General features: G+C 42.3%; 1 protein-coding gene across 6 annotated transcripts in view; it reads left to right on the top strand.

Moving 5' to 3' along the window:
* tbck (TBC1 domain containing kinase) overlaps nt 1-21,284 on the top strand; it is a 196,372-nt gene that overhangs the window by 72,020 nt on the left and 103,068 nt on the right. For all 6 annotated transcript variants that reach the window (XM_068045581.1, XM_068045572.1, XM_068045590.1 and 3 more), the window contains one exon: nt 13,149-13,234. In XM_068045581.1, the coding sequence (XP_067901682.1) occupies nt 13,149-13,234 (86 nt within the window). The remainder of the gene's footprint in view (nt 1-13,148; nt 13,235-21,284) is intronic.

Raw genomic sequence — 21,284 nt, forward strand, 5'->3', positions numbered from 1 at the left:
TCTAGTGGTTAAGCATCCCAAACTTAATTTGTGCCCCGCACATTGCTTTTCCAATTTGCTTTCACTCGATATAATTCAGGCAATCCCCATGTATCTTTAATTCTTTCACTGCTCCAAAGCAAAATAATAAACCTAACTCTGCACTGTATTAGATATGGACTCTGCAGTGCTGCATCTACCTGCCCAGATTGCAGCAGCTGAAACATTTACTGTATTAAATAATAGACTGGAAATATGCTGTGCTAGGAAGCCTTGCCTACAGATCTGTCAGCACTGCAGCTATTGCTCCATAATTGGTTGACTGGTGACATTTTTGTGCAGGGTGTGGAGATGGAATGATGGGGTCTTGTCATGCCTAAGCTTGATTACTAAATAAGAGCTTTAGGGACAGGTTGAGTCTGCTCTCTGGGTGGGTTGCAAAATTTGAAAGGATTTCAGCTTTCAGTGCAGTGCTGGACCTTTTAAATACTGTCTTAAACATTAACATTTGAACTACATTGAATACTGATTTCTTCTTTGATTAATGCTCAAGTGCAGATAAGAGAATGTGTCGCCAACCATCAATTAAATTACTGTTAAGCAATAAATGGCTCAGTATGTATTTTACTAAAATCAAGGTTGTGTGTTCTATACAATGCTGTCTTTGAAGCTTGCGGTACCTATAATGGTCAGTTGTTACATTTGAGTCACACCCCTGACAGGTATTGCATTTCTGTCCAAATCTTTTCTTGCAGTTTAAACAGTTTATCAAACCTTTGTGATATATTTCCAGGAAGCAATTATTTTCTGTGCTCAAAGTACTAAGGCTAGACTAGAAGAGCCATAATTAATGACTTTAAAATTTGTGTTCCTGTAATGTACTGCACTCAGGAAATCTTAATCTTAAACCTCTTTCTCAGCTTCTCCCCCTCCCCCCCCAATCCCCCACTCCCTCCTTTCCCCAAGTGAACTATGAGGGAAAAATCTCAGGGGCTGCTCTCCCAGGGTAGAGCCTCACTTAACAAGAGCAGAGATCAAAGGACCGGTGCAGACTTTAGATAACCTGGTATTTGAAATTGGGAGCATTCCAGCTCATTCCAGGTATCAATCTAGTAAACCTTCTCTGAACTATCTCCAGTGCATTTACATAAACGCAAAATACTGCAGATGCTGGAAATCTGAAATAAACGCAAGAAATGCTGGAAATACTCAGCAGGTCTGGCAGCATCTGTGAAGAGAGAAGCAGAGTTAACATTTCAGGTCAGTGACCCTTCATCAGAAGTGGCAGATATTAGAAATGTAAAAGGTTTTAAGCAAGTAAAGGTGGGGCAAGAGATAACAAAAGAGAAGGTGTTGATAGGACAAGGTCACAGAGAATAACTGACCAGAAGGTCATGGAACAAAGGCAAACGGTATGTTAATGGAGTGCTGAAAGACAAAGTGTTAGTACAGAGAGGGTGTGAACAGACTGTAAAGCACAAAGCACTCCAAGTGCAAACAATAAAAAAACAGAAACAGTGGGTAGGCACATTAGAAACAATCTTAAAAAAAACTCCAATGCATTTACATCCTTCCTTAAATAAGGAGACCAAAACTGAACACAGTATTCGAGATGTGGTCTCACCAATGCCCTGTATAACTGAAGCATAACATCCTTACTTTTATTTTCAATTCCTCTCGTAATTTTTTTTTATTTATTCATGGGATATGGGCATTGCAGGCCAGGCCAGCATTTATTGCCCATCCCTAATTGCCCTGGAGAAGGTGGTGGTGGGCTGCCTTCTTGAACCGCTGCAGTCCATGTGGGGTAGGTATGCCCACAGTGCTGTTGGGAAGGGAGTTCCAGGATTTTGACCCAGCGACAGTGAAGGAACAGCGATATAGTTCCAAGTCAGGATGGTATTTGACTTGGATGGGAACTTGCAGGTGGTGGTGTTCCCAGGTATTTGCTGCCCTTGTCCTTCTAATTAGTAGAGGTCGCGCATTTGGAAGGTGCTGTCTAAGGAGCCTTGGTGCGTTGCTGCAGTGCAACTTGTAGATGGTACACACTGCTGCCACTGTGCTTCGGTGGTGGAGGGAGTGAATGTTTGTAGATGGGGTGCCAATCAAGCGGGCTGCTTTGTCCTGGATGGTGTCGAGCTTCTTGAGTGTTGTTGGAGCTGCACCCATCCAGGCAAGTGGAGAGTATTCCATCACACTCCTGACTTGTGCCTTGTGGATGGTGGACAGGCTTTGGGGAGTCAGGGGGTGAGTTACTCGCCTCAGGTTTCCTTGCCTCTGACCTGCTCTTGTAGCCACGGTATTTATATGGCTACTCCAGTTCAGTTTCTGGTCAATGGTAGCCCCTAGGATGTTGATAGTGGGAGATTCAGCGATGGTAATGCCATTGAATGTCAAGGGGAAATGGTTAGATTCTATCTTGTTGGAGATGGTCATTGCCTGGCATTTGTGTGGCGCAAATGTTGCTTGTCACTTATCAGCCCAAGCCTGCATATTATCCAGGTCTTGCTGCATTTCTACACTGACTGCTTCAGTATCTGAGGAGTCATGAATGGTGCTGAACATTGTGCAATCATCAGCGAACATCCCCACTTCTGACCTTATGATTGAAGGAATGTCATTGGTGAAGCAGCTGAAGATGGTTGGGCCTCGGACACTACCCAAGTCTGGCATCTGTGATGCTGGGGACTTCAGGAGGAGGCCGAGATGGATCATCAACTCGGCACTTCTGGCTGAAGATTGTTGCAAATGCTTCAGCCTTATCTTTCGCACTGATGTGCTGGGCCCCCCATCATTGAGGATAGGGATATTTGTGGAGCCACCTCCTCCAGTTAGTTGTTTAATTGTCTATCACCATTCACGGCTGGACGTGGCTGGACTGCAGAGCTTAGATCTGATCCGTTGGTTATGGGATCGCTTAGCTCTGTCTATCGCATGCTGCTTCACCAGTTTGACACCTCTTTTTGAGGTATGGCTGTTGCTGCTCCTGGTATGCCCTCCTGCACTCTTCATTGAACTAGGGTTGGTCTGGCTTGGTGGTAATGGTAGAGTGGGGGATATGCTGGGCCACCAGGTTACAGATTGTGGTTGAGTACAGTCCTGCTGCTGATGGCCCACAGCGCCTCATGGATACCCAGTTTTGCATTGCTGGATCTGTTCGAAATCTATCCCATTTAGCACGGTGGTAGTGCCACACAACACGATGGAGGGTATCCTCAATGTGAAGGCGGGACTTCGTCTCCACAATGACTGTGTTGGTTACTCCTACCAATACTGTCATGGACAGATGCATCTGCAGCAGGCAGATTGGCGAGGACGGGGTCAAGTATGTTTTCCCCTCTTGTTGGTTCCTTCACCACCTGCCGCAGACCCAGTCTAGCAGATATGTCCTTTAGGACTCGGCCAGCTCGGTCCGTAGTGGTGCTACCGAGCCATTCTTGGTGATGGACATTGAAGCCCCCACCTAGAATACATTCTGTGCCCTCGCCACCCTCAGTGCTTCCTCCAAGTGCTGTTCAACATGGAGGAGTACTGAGTCATCAGCTGAGGGAGGGCGATGGATGGTAATCAGCTGGAGGTCTCCTTGTCCATGTTTGATCTGATGCCATGAGACATCATGGGGTCCAGAGTCGATGTTGAGGACTCCCAGGGCAACTCCCTGCCTACTGTATACCACTGCCGCCACCTCTGGTGGGTGTGTCCTGCCGTTGGGACAGGACATACCTGGGGATGGTGATGGCAAAGTCTGGGACATTGTCTGTCAGGTATGATTCTGTGAGTATGACTATGTCAGGCTGTTGCTTGACTAGTCTGTGGGACAGCTCTCCCAACTTTGGCACAAGCCCCCAGATGTTAGTCAGGAGGACTTTGCAGGGTCGACAGGGCTGGGTTTGCCGTTGTCGTTTCCGGTGCCCAGGTCGATGCCGGATGGTCCGTCCGGTTGCATTCCTTTTTATTGATTTCGTAGCGTTTGGATACAACTGAGTGGCTTGCTAGGCCATTTCAGAGGGCATGTAAGAGTCAACCATGTTGCTGTGGGTCTGGAGTCACATGTAGGCCAGACCAGGTAAGGACAGCAGATTTCTTTCCCTAAAGGACATTCGTGAACCAGATGGGTTTTTACAACAATCGACAATGGTTTCATGGCCATTATTAGACTAGCTTTTTAATTCCAGATTTATTAATTGAATTCAAATTCCACCTTCTGCTGTGGTGGGATTTGAACCCATGTCCCCAGAGCAATACCCTAGGTCTCTGGGTTACTAGTCCAGTGACAATACCACTACGCCACCGCCCCCCCTAATAAATAAAGGATAGCATTCCATTAGCCGCCTTTATTATTTGCTGGAGCTGCAATACGATAGAACAGCAGCTTCCAGCATCCATACGTGCGTAGTTAAAAACAGAAATCAAGAATTACGTAGAGTATGCAGCACAGAAACAGGCCATTCGGCCCAACCAGTCCATGCTGGCATTTATACTCCACTCAAGCCTCCTCCCATTCTTCTTCCACTCTATCAGTGTACCCCTCTATTCCCTTCTCCCTCATATGCTTATCTAGCTTCCCTTTAAATTCATCTATACCATTCGTCCCAACTCCTCCCTTTGGCAGCAAGATCCATAGTCTCATCACTTTCTGGGTAAAGAGGGTTCTTCTGAATTTCCTATTCGATTTCTTGGTGACTATCCTATATTGCTGGCCTTGAGTTTTGCTCTTTTCCCACAAGTGGAAACACTGCCTCTGTCTACCCTATCAAAACCTTTCTTAGTTTTAAAGATCTCTATCAGGTCATCCCTCAGCCTTCTCTTTTCAAGAGAAAAGAGTACCAGACTGTTCATCATTTCTTGATGGATATAACCTCTGTTCTAGTATCACCCTTGTGAATCTTTTTTGAACCCTTTACAGTGCCTCTATATCTTTTTTGTGATAAGACGACCAGAGCTGTACACTGTAATCCAAGTATGTCTAACCAAGGTTCAACACAATTTTGGCATAATATCTCTACTTTTCAATTCTATCCCTCTAGAAATAACCCTAGGAGATTGTAATGGACCAGCACAACAGGACATTATCCATCCACCTAATCCCCTATCACGACCACATTTCTATTTAGCTCTTCTCAACCTTCCCCATCCCAGCCAGCCTTCTGAATCACTGTGCCTTGGTCTGCACGGCAGCTATCCTCCCCACAGTCTTTGTTCCTGCCCTCACATGTGGCAAGTACATTGTACCTGTTGTACAGGACCCCCTTCTCAACCTCTTTTAAGTCCCTGCCCAACAGGCTCTCTAGTAGTCACACTTCCCCCTTCCTGAAACTGTGCTTTCCTCTGTTGTGTGACTGTTCTGGATAAAACTATCCAGAAATTTCAGCGCCCCCTCCCCCCGCACTTTTCTTATGTTCCAGGTTTATAACTTGCACTTCAGTTGATTGCCTTGTTTCAGTCCAGCTCAGAGTCAGAGATGTTTCCTGCAGTTGTAGGAATCCTGGACAATCTCACTGTCCACAAACTCCCACATATCGCAGGCCTGACACATAGTATGCCCTGCTGTCTCTAGTCATTTTTATTTTCTTGGTTTTTGATAGTCTGAGTTAAGATTAGCAAGTCAGCTTTTGTTTAAAAACAACAAAATGCTTGCTATTTACTCACCCTCAGAGCTCCTCCTCTGTGCTCGCCACGATGTTACTCAGATGTTTCCGTAGGTTGCTTTCACTGCCCACTTTTTTTTTAAACCGAGTTTTATTTCTGTGCTAGTTCTGTCATCACTGACGTCAGTCTTTCACTTTCTACTTTATCTTGACTGCCACTTTCGCCACTTTATCTCGGGGCACACTCCTGCACTTTGTCCCAAGACCTCTGCCAACTCTTTTGCTGTCCAATTTGGCCTGTTCCTCCATAAGCCGCACTGCACCAAAGCCTCGCTGATTCGTTTCAGCATTTACATCTATGCAATGCCATGAAGTTACTGTATTTTCCCACTAAACATGCTAGAAAAAGTTAATGCTAGTACATTCAGGTATACGTGAAGTTTTAACAGCATGATAAGTCTTAATTACTGCTAAATAACCACTCTGGATCTAAAACATATATTTACAAATGTGGAGTCTCATTCCTTCAGGATTTAATTATTGTTGATTTTTTAAAAATTGAAATACTTTTTATTGTCCTTTCTTTCTGTTTCTTATCTCCCTTAATCCCATCTTTCTTTGCCTCTTTATTTTGTTTTCTGTATATGAATTTACATTAAATTAAGTATTCAAATTAACTCTCTCAATTCAGAGCCCTTCCCTATCCTGAGTGGCGTGAAACAGGGCTGTGTTCTCGCACCCACACTTTTTGGGATTTTCTTTTCTTTGCTGCTTTCACATGCGTTCAAGTCCTCTGAAGAAGGAATTTTCCTCCACACAAGATCAGGGGGCAGGTTGTTCAACCTTGCCCGTCTAAGAGCGAAGTCCAAAGTACGGAAAGTCCTCATCAGGGAACTCCTCTTTGCTGACGATGCTGTTTTAACATCTCACACTCGAGTGCCTGCAGAGTCTCATCGATAGGTTTGCGGCTGCCTGCAATGAATTTGGCCTAACCATTAGCCTCAAGAAAACGAACATCATGGGGCAGGACGTCAGAAATGCTCCATCCATAATATTGGCGACCACGCTCTGGAAGTGGTTCAAGAGTTCACCTACCTAGGCTCAACTATCACCAGTAACCTGTCTCTAGATGCAGAAATCAACAAGCGCATGGGAAAGGCTTCCACTGCTATGTCCAGACTGGCCAAGAGAGTGTGGGAAAATGGCGCACTGACACGGAACACAAAAGTCCGAGTGTATCAGGCCTGTGTCCTCAGTACCTTGCTCTATGGCAGCGAGGCCTGGACAACGTATGTCAGCCAAGAGCGACGTCTCAATTCATTCCATCTTCGCTGCCTCCGGAGAATACTTGGCATCAGGTGGCAGGACCGTATCTCCAACACAGAAGTCCTCGAGGCGGCCCACATCCCCAGCTTATGCACACTACTGACACAGCGGCGCTTGAGATGGCTTGGCCATGTGAGCCGCATGGAAGATGGCAGGATCCCCAAAGACACATTGTACAGCGAGCTCGCCACTGCTATTAGACCCACCAGCCGTCCTTGTCTCCGCTTTAAAGATGTCTGCAAACGCGACATGAAATTCTGTGACATTGATCACAAGTCGTGGGAGTCAGTTGCCAGCGTCCCGCCAGAGCTGGCGGGCAGCCATAAAGGCGGGGCTAAAGTGTGGCGAGTCGAAGAGACTTAGTTGGCAGGAAAAAAGACAGAGGCGCAAGGAGAGAGCCAGCTGTGTAACAGCCCCGACAAACAAATTTCTCTGCAGCACCTGTGGAAAAGTCTGTCACTCTAGAATTGGCCTTTATAGCCCCTCCAGGCGCTGCTTCACAAACCACTGACCACCTCCAGGCGCTTATCCATTGTCTCTCGAGATAAGGAGGCCAAAAGAAGAATTCAGATGAGTTATGAAAAGGCAAAACTTTTTACCTCATCCCAGGTAGAATGGCTGCATTTTTCCATTCAGTGATGCAGTATTCTGATGTGTGTTAATAGTTTGGTCTTGTTCTTTGTGTGTAAGTGTTTTCTCTCTCCACCCCCATCCCACCCCCGCTTTCATATATGATAGGTTTTGTGTCATGTAATGGTTAAGCCTTTCCAGCCAAAGTTATTTTTGCTGCTTTCTTTTGCTGGGATGGGTTGCCTCTTGCCTGTCAGTTTTACAAAGAGTAGTTGAAATATGGAATTCTGTCCCTCAAAAAGCTCTGAGGCTCAATCAATTGAACATTTCAAAAGTGGGATTGATAGCTTTTTGTTAGGAAAGGATAATAAAGGTTGTGGAACTAAGGCAGGTCGATGGAGTTAAGATGTTAAGATTCAGATCTGCCTTGATCTAATTGAATGGTGGAACAGGATTGAGGGGCTGAATGGCGGAACAGGATTGAGGGGCTGAATGGCCTCCACCTGTTCCCACCTTCCTACCAGTGTTCGTATTGACAGTAATTTAACTGAATGCACTGTGCTATAAACGCTGGACTCGAGCATGATTGTTACAAAAGCTGTGATTTTTAATATAGTTTAAGATGGAGTCAGAGAAGTCAGGTGACCTTATATCAACTCTGCTTAAAGACAAGACAGGGATCTTGGTTACCAGGACAACAAAGAACCCAGATCAAAGACCTTTTTGAAAAGCAGAGATTGCCAAGGTGTAGCACCTGAACAGTGGGTTGCACCCTCGCAGACTTGGAGATCATAAACAAGGAGTCAGTGGTTCTGAAAATGTAAATACGAATGACAGTTGCTAAAACCTGGAAACAGTGGAAAGCTCGGGTGACTCTGCTGTAGCCAGACTTGTGGACTTTGCATGTTGGAAAAAACAGTTGGATATTGATTTCTGAAAATCAGTTGAATTTATCCACAATCAGAAGGCAGGAAGGCTATAAGGAAGACCAGCGGTGGCATCCTCAGGGAGGTTGTAAGGAAGACTGGAAGAAGACCAGCGGTGGTAGAATCAGAGAGGAGATGGAGAGGGGAAATCTGCTCTCAGAAGACTGATACAGCGAAAGGCTGCATAGGCTTGAACCTGTTTTGAAAGTTGAGGTTTGTGGATCCTACAGGATCAACTGAGATTGCCTTATTCACGGAAGTCCAGGTCAAAAGTGTTTGGAATAAGTGAGCAAAGAGGACATTAACTTTGAGAAAGGTCTGTGAAATCCAACCCGTTGCAACTGGGAGGAGTTTGGGACTTTTTAATAAGTGAAAAAAATACCTTTCTCTGTTAATTTGGGATATCAGCTACTTATAATGTACTACTTAGTTAATGGAGATTTTTTTGCTTAGTTATCATGAAAATCGTAAAACGTGAAATCTTGTGTAATTCTTTAAATTAGTCTGGGGAGTTCTTGTGTTTTAATGTTAACAGTCTCACTGATGTCATAACAAATATATTATCACAGATTGAGCAGGATAGGTTAGCAAGGACCAGGGAATGTAAGTATGTTTTTTAAAAAAATAGAATTATGTTAGATTCCCGGTGTTTCTTTTTTTCCACAAGAGAGTCATTGGATTCTGGGCTAAGTTTTCAACTCATGGAGTGAGTGCGGATTTCCTGCAAGCATTCAAAAGAGTTAAAAGGAAAGACTTGCCTTTCTATAGCACCTTTCATAACCTCAATGTCCCAAAGCAGTTTATAGCCAATGAAGTACTTTTGAAATTTAGCCACTTGCAATGTAGAAAAGGTGATAACCATTTTATGCGTAGCAATGAAATAGGTGTAATGAGAACAGAAAGTGTTGGAAATACTCAGCAGTTCTGGCAGCATGTGTGTAGCAAGAAACAGAGTTAACATTTCAGGTCTGTGACCATTCACCAGATGAGTTCCGATGTAGGCCACAGACCTGAAAAGTTGTTGTTTGCAGATAAATAATGGCAATGGCATCTGAAGAACTCCCCTGCTCTTTAAAATAATGCCATGGGATCTTTTATGTCCACATGAAAGTGCAGATCGAGCCTCAGTTTAACCCTCAGGACTGCACTGGAGTGTTAACCCAGATTTAGTGCTCTGGAGTGGGACTTGAATCCGCAACCTTCAATCTCAGAGGCAAGAGTGCTGCACTGAGCCAAGGCTCCCGAGTTCTTGAGTGTAACGAATCTCTACATCTAGAATATAGGTTTGTCACTAGGCACTGTCTGGAGCTTGTTTGCCTCCGGGGGGGGCGGGGTGGGGGGGGCGGTTTATTTTCTTATGCCTTTCCCAGAAGTTTGAGTGGGCAGGTAGGGTTTTCAAGGAACGGTGATGGTATATGGAAATTACACCATACCAGGACAGGACAGGCTTAATGGATGAGCAGGCCTTTTCTTATCCATTTTTGTATTTTTTTTCGCTATTCGTTCTTGGGATGTGTGTGTCCCAAGAGCATAAGAAATAGGAGCCCTTCGAGCCTGCTCCACCATTCAGTAAGCTCATGGCTGATGTGCCTCACCTATATCTTCCACACAATTCCTGTATCCCTTGATTCCCTTAGTATCCAAAAATCTATCGATCTCTGTTTTGAATATATTCAGTAACTGAGCATTCACAGCTGTCTGGGGTAGATAGTTCCAAAAATTGACAGTACTTTTGAGTGAAGAAATTTCCCCTCATCTCAGTCCTAAATGGCCAACCCCTTATTCTGAGACTGTGACCCCTCGTTCTAGACTCCCCAGCCAAGGACACATTCTCCCAACATCTACCCTGCCAAACCCTTTAAAAAATGTTATATGTCTCAAAGATATCACCTCTCATTCTTCTAAACTCTAGGGAATAGATGCCTAGTCTACTCCATTTCTCCTCATCGGATTTACCCCTCATTCCAGGAATCAATGTAATAAACCTTTATTGCACAAGTATATCCTTTTTTTAGTTAAGGAGAAAAAAACTGTAAACCGTATTCCATATGTGGTCTCATCCAGGCCCTATACAATTATAGTAAGACTTCTTTACTCTTATACCCCAATCCCTTTATAATAAAGGCTAACATACTGTTTGTTTTCCTAATTGCTTGCTGTACCTATATGTTAACATTTTGTGATGTGTGTACAAGGACACTTGGATCTCTCTGATAACCAACATTTCTCAAGTCTCTCACAATTTAGAAAATATTCTGCTTTTCTATCTTCCCTACCAAAGTGGATAACTTCAGACTCCACTACATTATATTCCACATTCTTGCCCCCTCACATAATCTGTCTGTATCCTTATGCAGCCTCTTTGTGTCCTCCTCATAGCTTACTTTCCCAACAAACTTGGATATAACACACTCAGTTCCCTCATCTAATTCATTAATATAGATTGTCAATAGCTGAAAACCAAGCAGGGAACCTTGTGGTACTCAACTAATTATAGCCTGCCAATCTAAAAATGATCCATTCGTTCCTACTCTGTTTTTTGTCCTTTAACCAATCCTCAATACTTGCTAATCCCCAATCCCATGAGCCGAGATTTTATGTAATAACCTCTTGTGTGGCACCTTATTGAATGTTTTTTGAAAATCCAAGTGCACTCCATCCACTGGTTCCCCATTATCCACCTTTTTAGTTACAATCTCAAAAAACTTGAACAGATTTGTCAAACGTGATCTCCCTTTCTTAAATCCATGTTGACTCTACCCAATCATATTATGATTTTCTAAGTGCCCTGTTATCACATCCCTAATATTAGATTCTGGCATTGTCCCTACTGCTCGTGTCAGGCTAACTGGCCTGTTCCCTGTTTTCTCTCTCCCTTCGTTCTTGAAGGACAAGGTTACATTTGTTCCCTTTCAATCCGGGGAACCATTCTAGAATCCAGGGAACTCTAGAATGTAGGAGATTCATGCTAAAATTTGAACTTGCATGTTTTAGATTATTAAGCATTCTGGATGAGTAGTCCAGTAACATAACCACTTGGCTACCAAACCCCCAGTGTCTGTGTTTGCTCGACTTGTATAAAGGAAACTCTCTGAGTCCATTAGGCCTCACATATCACTGAAGGATCTATGATCTTTTCAGTCAGCTTTGTCTTCCATGTCTGCTGTAGCTTCACATCAGTGGAGAGTTATTCCTGCAGAGACAGTCACATCAGGGCTACCTGGAAGGGAATATCTGCCTTTCGCACTGTGTTGCACAAATGTTAATAAAGTAAATTGATGTTGAAACATCAGATTTGGCACAACCTGATGAGAGCACAGGATGGGATTGAGATCAAAACCAGAAAGGGTCCTATCAGTTCTGTGCCCCTATTGCACAGAGTGGATTGGAATTAATTGAGACGTTTAAAAATGTGATGTATGAGATAATGTATCACTAGGAATGTGAAACTGAATCCCATTCCCCTGTGCTTTCTCCATAACTTTTTTAATGTTTTTGTTTTTCAAATATCCCTTACAGATATGACAGATTGTGCCTCAGTCACTGGTAGTTGCATTTCATTTTGTATTTACCTTCAGCATTAAAAATAATTCTCTTAACATTCCCCTTCATTCTTTTTGAAGATGATAAACATTATGCCCTTTAATTACTGATTCAACTACTGATGAAAATAGTTTCTCCCCCTTTATATTTTAAAATCCTTCATAATCTCGAACACATTCTGTGTCAAATTTCCTCTCAACGTTCTCCATTCTCATCGCAAGAGTCCCTGTTTTTCTTCTCTCCTTATAACTAAAGCCTCCTAGCACTGGTAAATTTCTCTTGTACCCTCTCCTTCTTAAAATGATGAAACTGCTGCTTCGTTGTTTTGGAGCTGTTTAGATATAGCAAGGCACTGTGTCAGTGCACAAGTTGTTTCTTTATATCAGCACTAATATAAAAACAGGCAAAAAGATGCAGCTCAGGTATTTTTTGGAAGTTCGAGAATGAGAGTTGATCTGAATGAAACATAAGATTTTGAGGGGGCTTGACAGCATAGGTGCTAAGAGGATGTTTCCCCTTGTGGGGCAATCTAGGGAATCCAGAATAAGAGGTCGCCCTTTAAGACGGAGATGAGAAGGAATTTCTTCTCTGAGGGTCGTGAATCCCTGAAATTCTCTAACCCAAAGAGGTATAGGGGCTGAGTAATTAAATTTATGCAAGGCTGAGATAGACAAATTGTTGAACTATAAAGGAATCAGAGATTATGGGGAACAGACAGGAAAGTGAAGCTGAAGCCGAGATCAGATTAGCCATGATCTTATTTAATGGCAGAGCAAACTCAAGGGGCCATCTGGCCTACTCCTGCTCCTATTCTTTATGTTCTTATTTATGTTCATTAATTTGAGCTAAACTCCTCAATGGACCGTCCACCTGACAGCAACTGCAGTGCTTTTATCCCACAAATCAAACTATTTGTATTACTGTTATCTTTTCCACACGCTATAACATTGGTGCACCATTAGTATGTCATAAAGCTGTGATATTGACTCGTTTGGCCTTATCAGGGTTCAGCTGTTGACAAGCAGGTCCTTGCTGATCAAATCACTTATGTAGCCTTTGTGGAGCCACCCTGGAAGCTGTGGCTGGGTGTATCGTGTCTGTGGGATAGCGAGTTCCCTCTATGACCGGTTATGAAAACATTCATTATTATTTAAGGATCAGTCTTTTATCAGATGCTTTTTTGTTTGATGATTAATAAATTGTCTCCTTGTTACAGAGTATCTGACAGTGTTTTCCCAGATGATTGCTTTCCATGACCCAGAGTTGAGTAACCATCTGAACGAGATTGGCTTCATTCCAGATGTAAGTACTAAGGGTACTTGTAAATTCTCCTCTTGAAGGTTAGATATCCTCTAATGTGGTTTAAAAAAAAACAGTGGATCTCAAATTTGTGTGGGGGTTACAAAGAGGGCAATGCTTAGAAGAAAAATGTCACTCTGCACTTGAGAGAATATTTTGACAGACTTATTACTAAGTTTGTCCTTTCCCTTGATAAATGAAACAAGGTTGGACAGTCAAACACTAACGAGGGTGAATGTGTGCACACATCGTGAAACTGCCACTTTGGAGGCCTTGACTGAGGAGAACCTGGTTTGAATATCATCTGGTTCAGTGCAGACATCATTTTTGTAGTAAGGAGTGATCTGCTGGCATAACATTGTGATCACAGATGGAAAGAGTTTACATTTATATAGTGCCTTATCAACTCCTTTGGATGCCCAAAATGCTTCTGAAGTATAGTCACTTTTTTTTTTACAATTCTTTTATGAGATGTGAGCGTCGCTGGGAAGGCCAGCATTTGTTGCCCACCCCTAATTGCTCTTGAGAAGGTGATGGTGAGCTGCCTTCTTGAACCACTGCAGTCCATGTGGGATAGTGAGTTCCCTCTATGACCGGTTATGAAAACATGCATTATTAGTGGGTGTAGGTACACCCACAGTGCTGTTAGGAAGGGAGTTCTAGGTTTTTGACCTGGTGACAGTGAAGGAACATAGGAACATACGAAATAGGAGCAGGAGTAGGCCACCCGGCCCTTCGAGCCTGCTCCTCCATTCAATAAGTTCATGGCTGAACTGATTATTCCACATTTCCACCTACCCCCTGATAACCTTCCACCCCCTTGCTTGTCAAGAATCTATCTACCTCTGTCTTAAAAATATTCAAAGTCTCTCTTCCTCAAAAGGCTATGGCAGCAGAATTCCAAAAACCGGAAGGAGCAGCGATACAGATCCAAGTCAGGATGGTGTGTGAGTTGGAGGGGAACTTGCAGGTGGTGGTGTTCCCACGCATCTACTGCCCTTGTCCTTCTAGGTGGTAGAGATCGCGGGTTTGGAAGGTGCTGCTGAAGGGGGCTTGGCAAGTTGCTGCAGTGCATCTTGTAGGTGGTCCACACTGCTGTCCCTGTGCGCCAGTGGTGGAGGGAGTGAATGTTTAAGGTGGTGGATGGGAGCCAATCATGCTGGTTGCTTTGTCCTGGATGGCTGTTTTTGTAGGCAAATACACCAGCCAGTATGCATGCAACTTAGTCCCTCAAACAACAAAATGAAGGAATAAACAGTTAATCTATTTTGGGTGGTGTTGGTTGAGAAAGAATGTTAGATATTTTTCGAATGGTGCAACGGAATCTTGTATATCCACCTGAGAGACAGCAGAAAGGGCCTTGGTTTAATGTCTCATCTGAAAGGCAGCGTTTCCGAGACTGCAATGCTCCCTCAGTAATGTGCTGAATGCTGGCCTAGGTTACGTGCTATTGTCCTGCACTGGAACTTGAACCCACAACCGATGACTCAGAGTGCTGGGGACATGGCTTGTGAAACACAGGAAGGCTGAGAAAAGTCAACCCAAATCACTGTCATGCAATTCCCAGCAGTTGGCTCAAAGAAAAGAGGCACTGTAGAAAGTCCTGAGTTTGGGGATTGCATGACAGTGATTTGTCAACTTTTAACATATTCTCACCATTATGGAATCTGAATTTAATGAAAATGACAATGTTTCCTATTAGGGCTTCCACTTGTCTATTTGTGAGTGGATTGTTTGGGAACTTGTAAAGTCAATATAAAACCTCTCCTTTTAAAAAAAAAAAAGTTCTTTTTAGTTTCTGTGTCTTATAAATGGGAGATATTACTTGTTAAAGCTTACAATTAATGTGTCAGTAGCACAGTAAATCTCAGTACTCGGGCTGTAATCCCACCCTGCCCAGTCCCCTTTACAGTTTGTTGAAGACCCCACAGTACTATTCAAAGAAAAAAATTCTCCTAGTGTGTCAGCCAACATTCCTGCCTCAAGTTAAACCAAAACAGAGCAACTGGCCACTCACTTCAAATCTTAGGTGGCGTGTTTACGCCAAGTTTTAGAAATGCATTTGGTTGCAGTTTTCTTCAGCCTTTTGATCGTGGCGGACAGGCAGTGCTATAACTGAGCAGCAGGGATTCAGGGATTAACATGGCAGAGCATTTAACCTTTTAGGCATCTGCTTCTGTTTAGTATGTTCCCACTACCTGTGATTTCTGCCTCTAAAACACAAGCTGCTTGTGTTGGAGGCAATAGCTGGTGAAGTTGAACAGCATTAAAACACCAGTTTGCTATATGCGTGATCCAGCACAATCCATTTCATGGATTGTTACTCATTCCACTATGTTGGCTCAGATGCTGATACTTCTGCCCCTCACAATCCATCACCTTCAAAAACCTGTAGTATCTCTGCATAAAATCATTTTGATGCCTAATGCTCATGTGGAAGTTGGATGCAGCCAAGATTAGTCTTGGGTGTAAAACTATATGCGGTTGAATAGCCTGTCTCCTTACAGTCTAGGTTCTTGCAAGCAATGAAGCATTGTAAGTGTCTTAAGTTCATGAAATCAAGCTTAACAGGGAGTCACCACTTGGTGGAGGGATTGGGGGGAGTGCTAATTGGGTGTCACCCTTGGTTCAGTGGTAGCATTCTCACCTCTGAGCCAGAAGGATGTGGGTTTAAGCCTTATTGCAGAAACTTGAGTGCATAAATCAGGCTAACACTCCAATATCGTACTGAGGGAGTGCTGCACTGTCAGTAGCTCCGTTTTTCAAATGAGATATTAAACCGAAGGCCCACCTTCCCTTTCAGGTGGATGTTAGCGATCCCATGGCAGTATTTTGAAAAGCAGGGGAATTCTTCTGGTGTCTTGGCCAATAACCAGTATCACTTAAACAGATCACTGGGCATTATCTCACATTTCTGTTTGTGGGACCTTGCTGTATGTAAATTGGCTGCTATGTTTCTGACAGTACAACAGTCGCTACAGTTCAAGAGCATGTCAATGGTTATATAGCACTTTGGGATATCCTGAGGTTGTGAAAGCCACTATGTAAATGCAAATTGTTTCTTTTCCTTTTCTTTCTTAATCATGGAATGATAGAATAGTACAAAACGGAAGGAGGCCATTCAACCTATCAAGTCTGCACTGACTCTTTTAAAGAGCAATCCAGTTAGTCCCATATCCCTGTGCTTTCCCCATAGCTTTGCAATTTTTTTTTTCTCCTCAGGTATTTATCCAAATGCCTTTTGAAGGCTACTATTGAATCTATATCTACCTAAATCTCAAATTACCTCAGGATATTCCTTCCGACACAGATGGCTGGAACAATCCATCCTAGATTACTATTGTGACTTCTGTGACTGTAATCTAACCTGCGTTCTAGTAGCGACATGGGCCCGGAAGTTCCTTGGAGCTACTCCATCACCATAAGTCACTGGGCACGCAGCACAAACTGCGTTGATGCAATTTGGTGAAGTTACGGCAACAGAGTGGGTCCAGGTCCAAGGAAGTTTTGAACTGTGGTTTCTTCAAAGTGGACAAACTGTAAATGCCCTAATTTACAACTAAACTGGTGTTTTTTTTAAGTTGCACTGTCTGAAAATGTGACTAAGACTCATTTATACACAAATTTCAGCTCAAGATCTTAGTTCTGATATCATTTAGTGTCATGTGATAAATCTAACATGAAACTATACAAATTCAGAAAAATTGTGATTCTGCGGTAAAGCAGTTTGACACTCAAGCATGCGTATGAAAAATAGCTGCAGTGCAAAGGTTAACATTGGAATTTAGGAAACTGGAGCATTGAAAGTTGACTAGAAGGTTTTAAGGAAGACAAGTGAGAGATAAAAGGCAAAGTTTTATATTTTAAAAAAGCATTAAAACAGTCCAACAGTTTAAAATATAACAACTTTAGGAAGAAGAAAATATTATAACGAGGAATTTAGAAACTGAGAAGCATCTGAGGTGCAGGAAACATAGGCATTACATTGAGTTATGCAAAAGATAAAAGGCGTTATTTGGGTGGAGATTCGAGATGTTGGTGTTACACGTTACAAATGCAAACACGTGAAGCAACTAGCATAGGTCATAATGGAATTGAACCGGAGGCAGGAAGTTTGGAAGATGTGCCCCTGCAGCAGAAAATCTTGCCACTCAACATGAGGATACTAATTATGTAATTCCAATACTCAGAGACAGAAGATTCTGGGGTTAACGGAATTACGAACCAGTTGTTAAAGAAATGTTAAATGTTTTCAGGACACTTATAATTATTAATTAAGGCCAAAGAGACCATAAGGATTGGTCGACATTATTTATATATTTTCGAAATGAAAAATCATGCTTCACAAGCTTTTTTGCTTAAAAAAAAGGACAGCTGCCCAATGGATACAATGTACCTCCATTTTCAACAGGCATTTGATAAATTTCAACAAGTGAGACTTTTAATGCAGAATAAGGCTAATATAATTCAGGGCGGGAATTAAATTGGCCAATTTTTTTTTTGTGCAGAAATTTATTTTTGAGTATAGTGACTTATTAGCTACTAAATTGGAAAGTGTTTTATGAACAGAAAGTCGCATTGGTATTAAAGGGGAGGGGGCCAAGTTCTGGCGGGGAGGTCCTCTAATTTGTTCTGATTCATCTGTTTACATTACACACAAATGATACTTGGGAGCTTGCTTCCAGTAGTAAAAAATTTGCTGGTTGTATCAAGATATGGAGCCAGTATTGGGAAGATTGAAATGAATCACAGAAATAGGATTAAATTGAAATCTGTTGCAGAAATAGTGATGCGAGCTGAGGAATGGAAGAAGGATTTTAATGTGGATAAACATAAAATATTGAAAACTGAATTGGAATGTGAAATGTGTTTACAATGAAAGTCCTTTTGTGCAGAAATTACTTTTTTGAGTGTAGTGACTATTTTCATGTAGTAAATACCTTCACCATTTTGCATACAGAGATCTAGCAACAGCAATGAGATGAATGATCAGTTAATCATTTTTTTAGTGTTGGTTGGTTGTGAGAAGAATTTTGGTTCGGATCTTAGAGGACTCTTCCTTCTGCAAATAATGCCATGAGTACTTTTAAGTCCACCTGAAAAACCAAATGATTTAACTTCTCATCTGAAGGACAAACACATTAAATAGATGTTGGTATGCAAACATGGAAAAGTTTAATGATGTGGGTGAGTTATTCACCATTCTCTCAAAATATCTGCTTCCTGTGACTCCTAGTCAGTAATACCAATCAGGTTGTCGGATGCATCCATATACATTTAATGATGGCAAAATAAATAATTCTAGTATATTTCACCCATAAGGCTGCATTTGCAATGTTTTATTGAGTTTTGCACATCCTGTCTTCAAAATGTCTTGATTTCTTGAAATGAGTTCAGAGAAGAGCAACAAATATAATTTTGGTATCTAGGATCTTTAAGTTCTAAACAGTGATTGAGCCTGATTATTTTTACTCGAGACAAAAATACGTTTAGGGAGGTTACGATTCACCGTTATATAGTTGCAGAAAAGCACACAAATGTAAAGGAAGATTCTTCAATTAAAACAGTAAATGCAGTTCCCACAGGCAAGAGTACACGATTAAGAAGGCTTGACAGGTCTGATTAGAAGAATTTCCCCTTTCCACCCATAAAATAGATTTGTGGAATATACTCCAGCAAAAGCACTTAGTGCTGTGTTGATTTAATCCTTTGAAAACAAGGCGGGTGTTAATCAGTTTAATGATGAGGTGGAAGATTATAATGAGGCAGATAACTTTTCTGAAATGCTCTGTAGAAAACCAATTCTTATGCTGTTGACAATCATAAAATGTCATTAGTGAAGCCCTGTGGATCAAATTTAAGAATGCAGTTTTTAACTTTAGATTGATACACTGGAGTTTTCACCCAATTGTCTTTGGGGGACAGGGAGAGATTTCGTACTTCTTTCTTCTCTGTAGCTTTTGGCCTTGATGTCATCCCTTTTCAGGAAGGTCAATGAATTGGGTAGAGTCCATGATGGTACAGCACTATTTGTTAGGGGAGGCATACTCAGTTGTCTTTTCTCATTTCTTGCTGTCTCGTATTGAGTATCCAGGAGGTACATCAAAATTCTGATAGTTGTTGCCCAGTGATTCTTGGTGTAAGTAAAATCCTATAACTTAGAGTCATAGAGATACAGCGCTGAAACAGGCCCTTCGGCCCACCGTGTCTGTGCCGACCAACAACCACCCATTTATACTAATCCTACATTAATCCCATATTCCCTACCACATCCCCACCATTCTCCTACCACCTACCTACACTAGGGGCAATTTACAATGGCCAATTTACCTATCAACCTGCATGTCTTTGGCTGTGGGAGGAAACCGGAGCACCCGGCGGAAACCCATGCGGTCACAGGGAGAATTTGCAAACTCCGCACAGGCAGTACCCAGAACTGAACCCAGGTCGCTGGAGCTGTGAGGCTGCGGTGCTAACCACTGTGCCATCTTTCACAGAATTTGTGTGAAAATCTATTATTTTTTCACAGGAGCCATATTTTGAATAATGGATGGCACTAAGAATCAAACATAAGGAAATAAATAAGGTTAAGGGAGGATATCTTGGGGGAAGCTTAGAATGGGGCTTGGGAGAAGCAGTAAACAACAATGATTTAAAGGGGGGGGGGGAGGGGCGCGCGTAAGAGATGCTTGAAAGACGCAAAGGTACCAGAGGTGGAGGGACAGAGTCAACATTGTGAATTAGTGATAAAGGCCATACTACCACTTTGGCAGTTTGAGCACGACCGGTGGTGGAATGCTGAATCAGGCACGGAGCTCAGATAGGTCATAAGGATTCGACAATGTGAGAAGTGGCAAAGTGCTGCAATTGTGATAAAGGATTCGCTCCTGGGGTATGTGATTAAATACTGTCGGTTTAATCTAACAGCTGCCTTGGGCCTCTGTTAACCCTGAACAAAAGTATGTTTGATGCTGTCATTGGATACTAAGTGAGAAGGAAGAAAAGGTTCATCTTCACCATGATGGGCGCAAATACACAGGGGGAAAAAAAGCTCATTTTCACTACCTTTCCACTTTGTGGAGAATAATGACATCTCTAAAAGATGGCACCTCCAAAACCTAACATTTTCTCATTACTGCACAGGAGTGGGAGCCAAGAATATATGCCCAAGCCTCTGGAGTAGGACTTGAACCTATGACCTTTTGTCTTAGAGGCAAGAGTGTGCAAACCACCATTTCAAAAAGTAACCCAAAAAAAACTTTACTAATGCACTGTACATTTTACGCAACTTTATCTTGCAACAAAAGACATTTTAGAGCCAAAGTCTGGGAACTACAACCTGTTGAAATTTAAAAATAAGAAACGCATTGTGATAAATCACAAACTTAACCCTCCTTTCAATGATAACTCTTAAGTAAGTAAACAGCAGCCTGTACATACAAATTAGTAGAGTTGAAGAAAGCAGCACACCCACAAGTTTCTTTCTACCTTGTAGAAAGACATTCACATGTGCTTCCTGTGATGGCCAAAGACCTGCACTTCAGAGCATTGCATGTCCTGAAGTTGATGCCCAAGTACTAATCCTATTCCTGCAAAACCAGACTAATCTTTCATCAGGGAAGCTTGAACTTACTGTTAAAATGTTTGCACATGCTGGTATGGTTCCATTTGCCTTGGGTCGTGTCTTTCTGTGAGATTACATGTTGGGTCAGCCTAACTTCCCCTTGCATTAGCAACTGAGGTAGTACAAAGGGAAAGAGGATACCTGCGTTCCTAAAGCGAGACAGTCAATTCCTGATAAGTGATTTTTGTTCTCAACATTTTGTTCATTTAAATGGGCTTCTAGTGAAATATTAGTAAGAAGTTTCTGTTCTGTCTATGTTGTTAATTGTAATTAGAGATTCTGAGATGTAAACACTTTTATGAGTAGAGTTGGCTAAATGGGGAAAAATATGTAGCTGGGGATTATATTCCATGTTGTAAATGCAGTAAGACATGAAAGTAATAGGGATAGATGCCTAAAATGATTCAATAAACTGTGTTGAAGACAGTG

The sequence above is a fragment of the Heterodontus francisci genome, chromosome 1 (genome assembly GCF_036365525.1).
Source record: "Heterodontus francisci isolate sHetFra1 chromosome 1, sHetFra1.hap1, whole genome shotgun sequence".
Lineage (NCBI taxonomy): Eukaryota > Metazoa > Chordata > Chondrichthyes > Heterodontiformes > Heterodontidae > Heterodontus > Heterodontus francisci.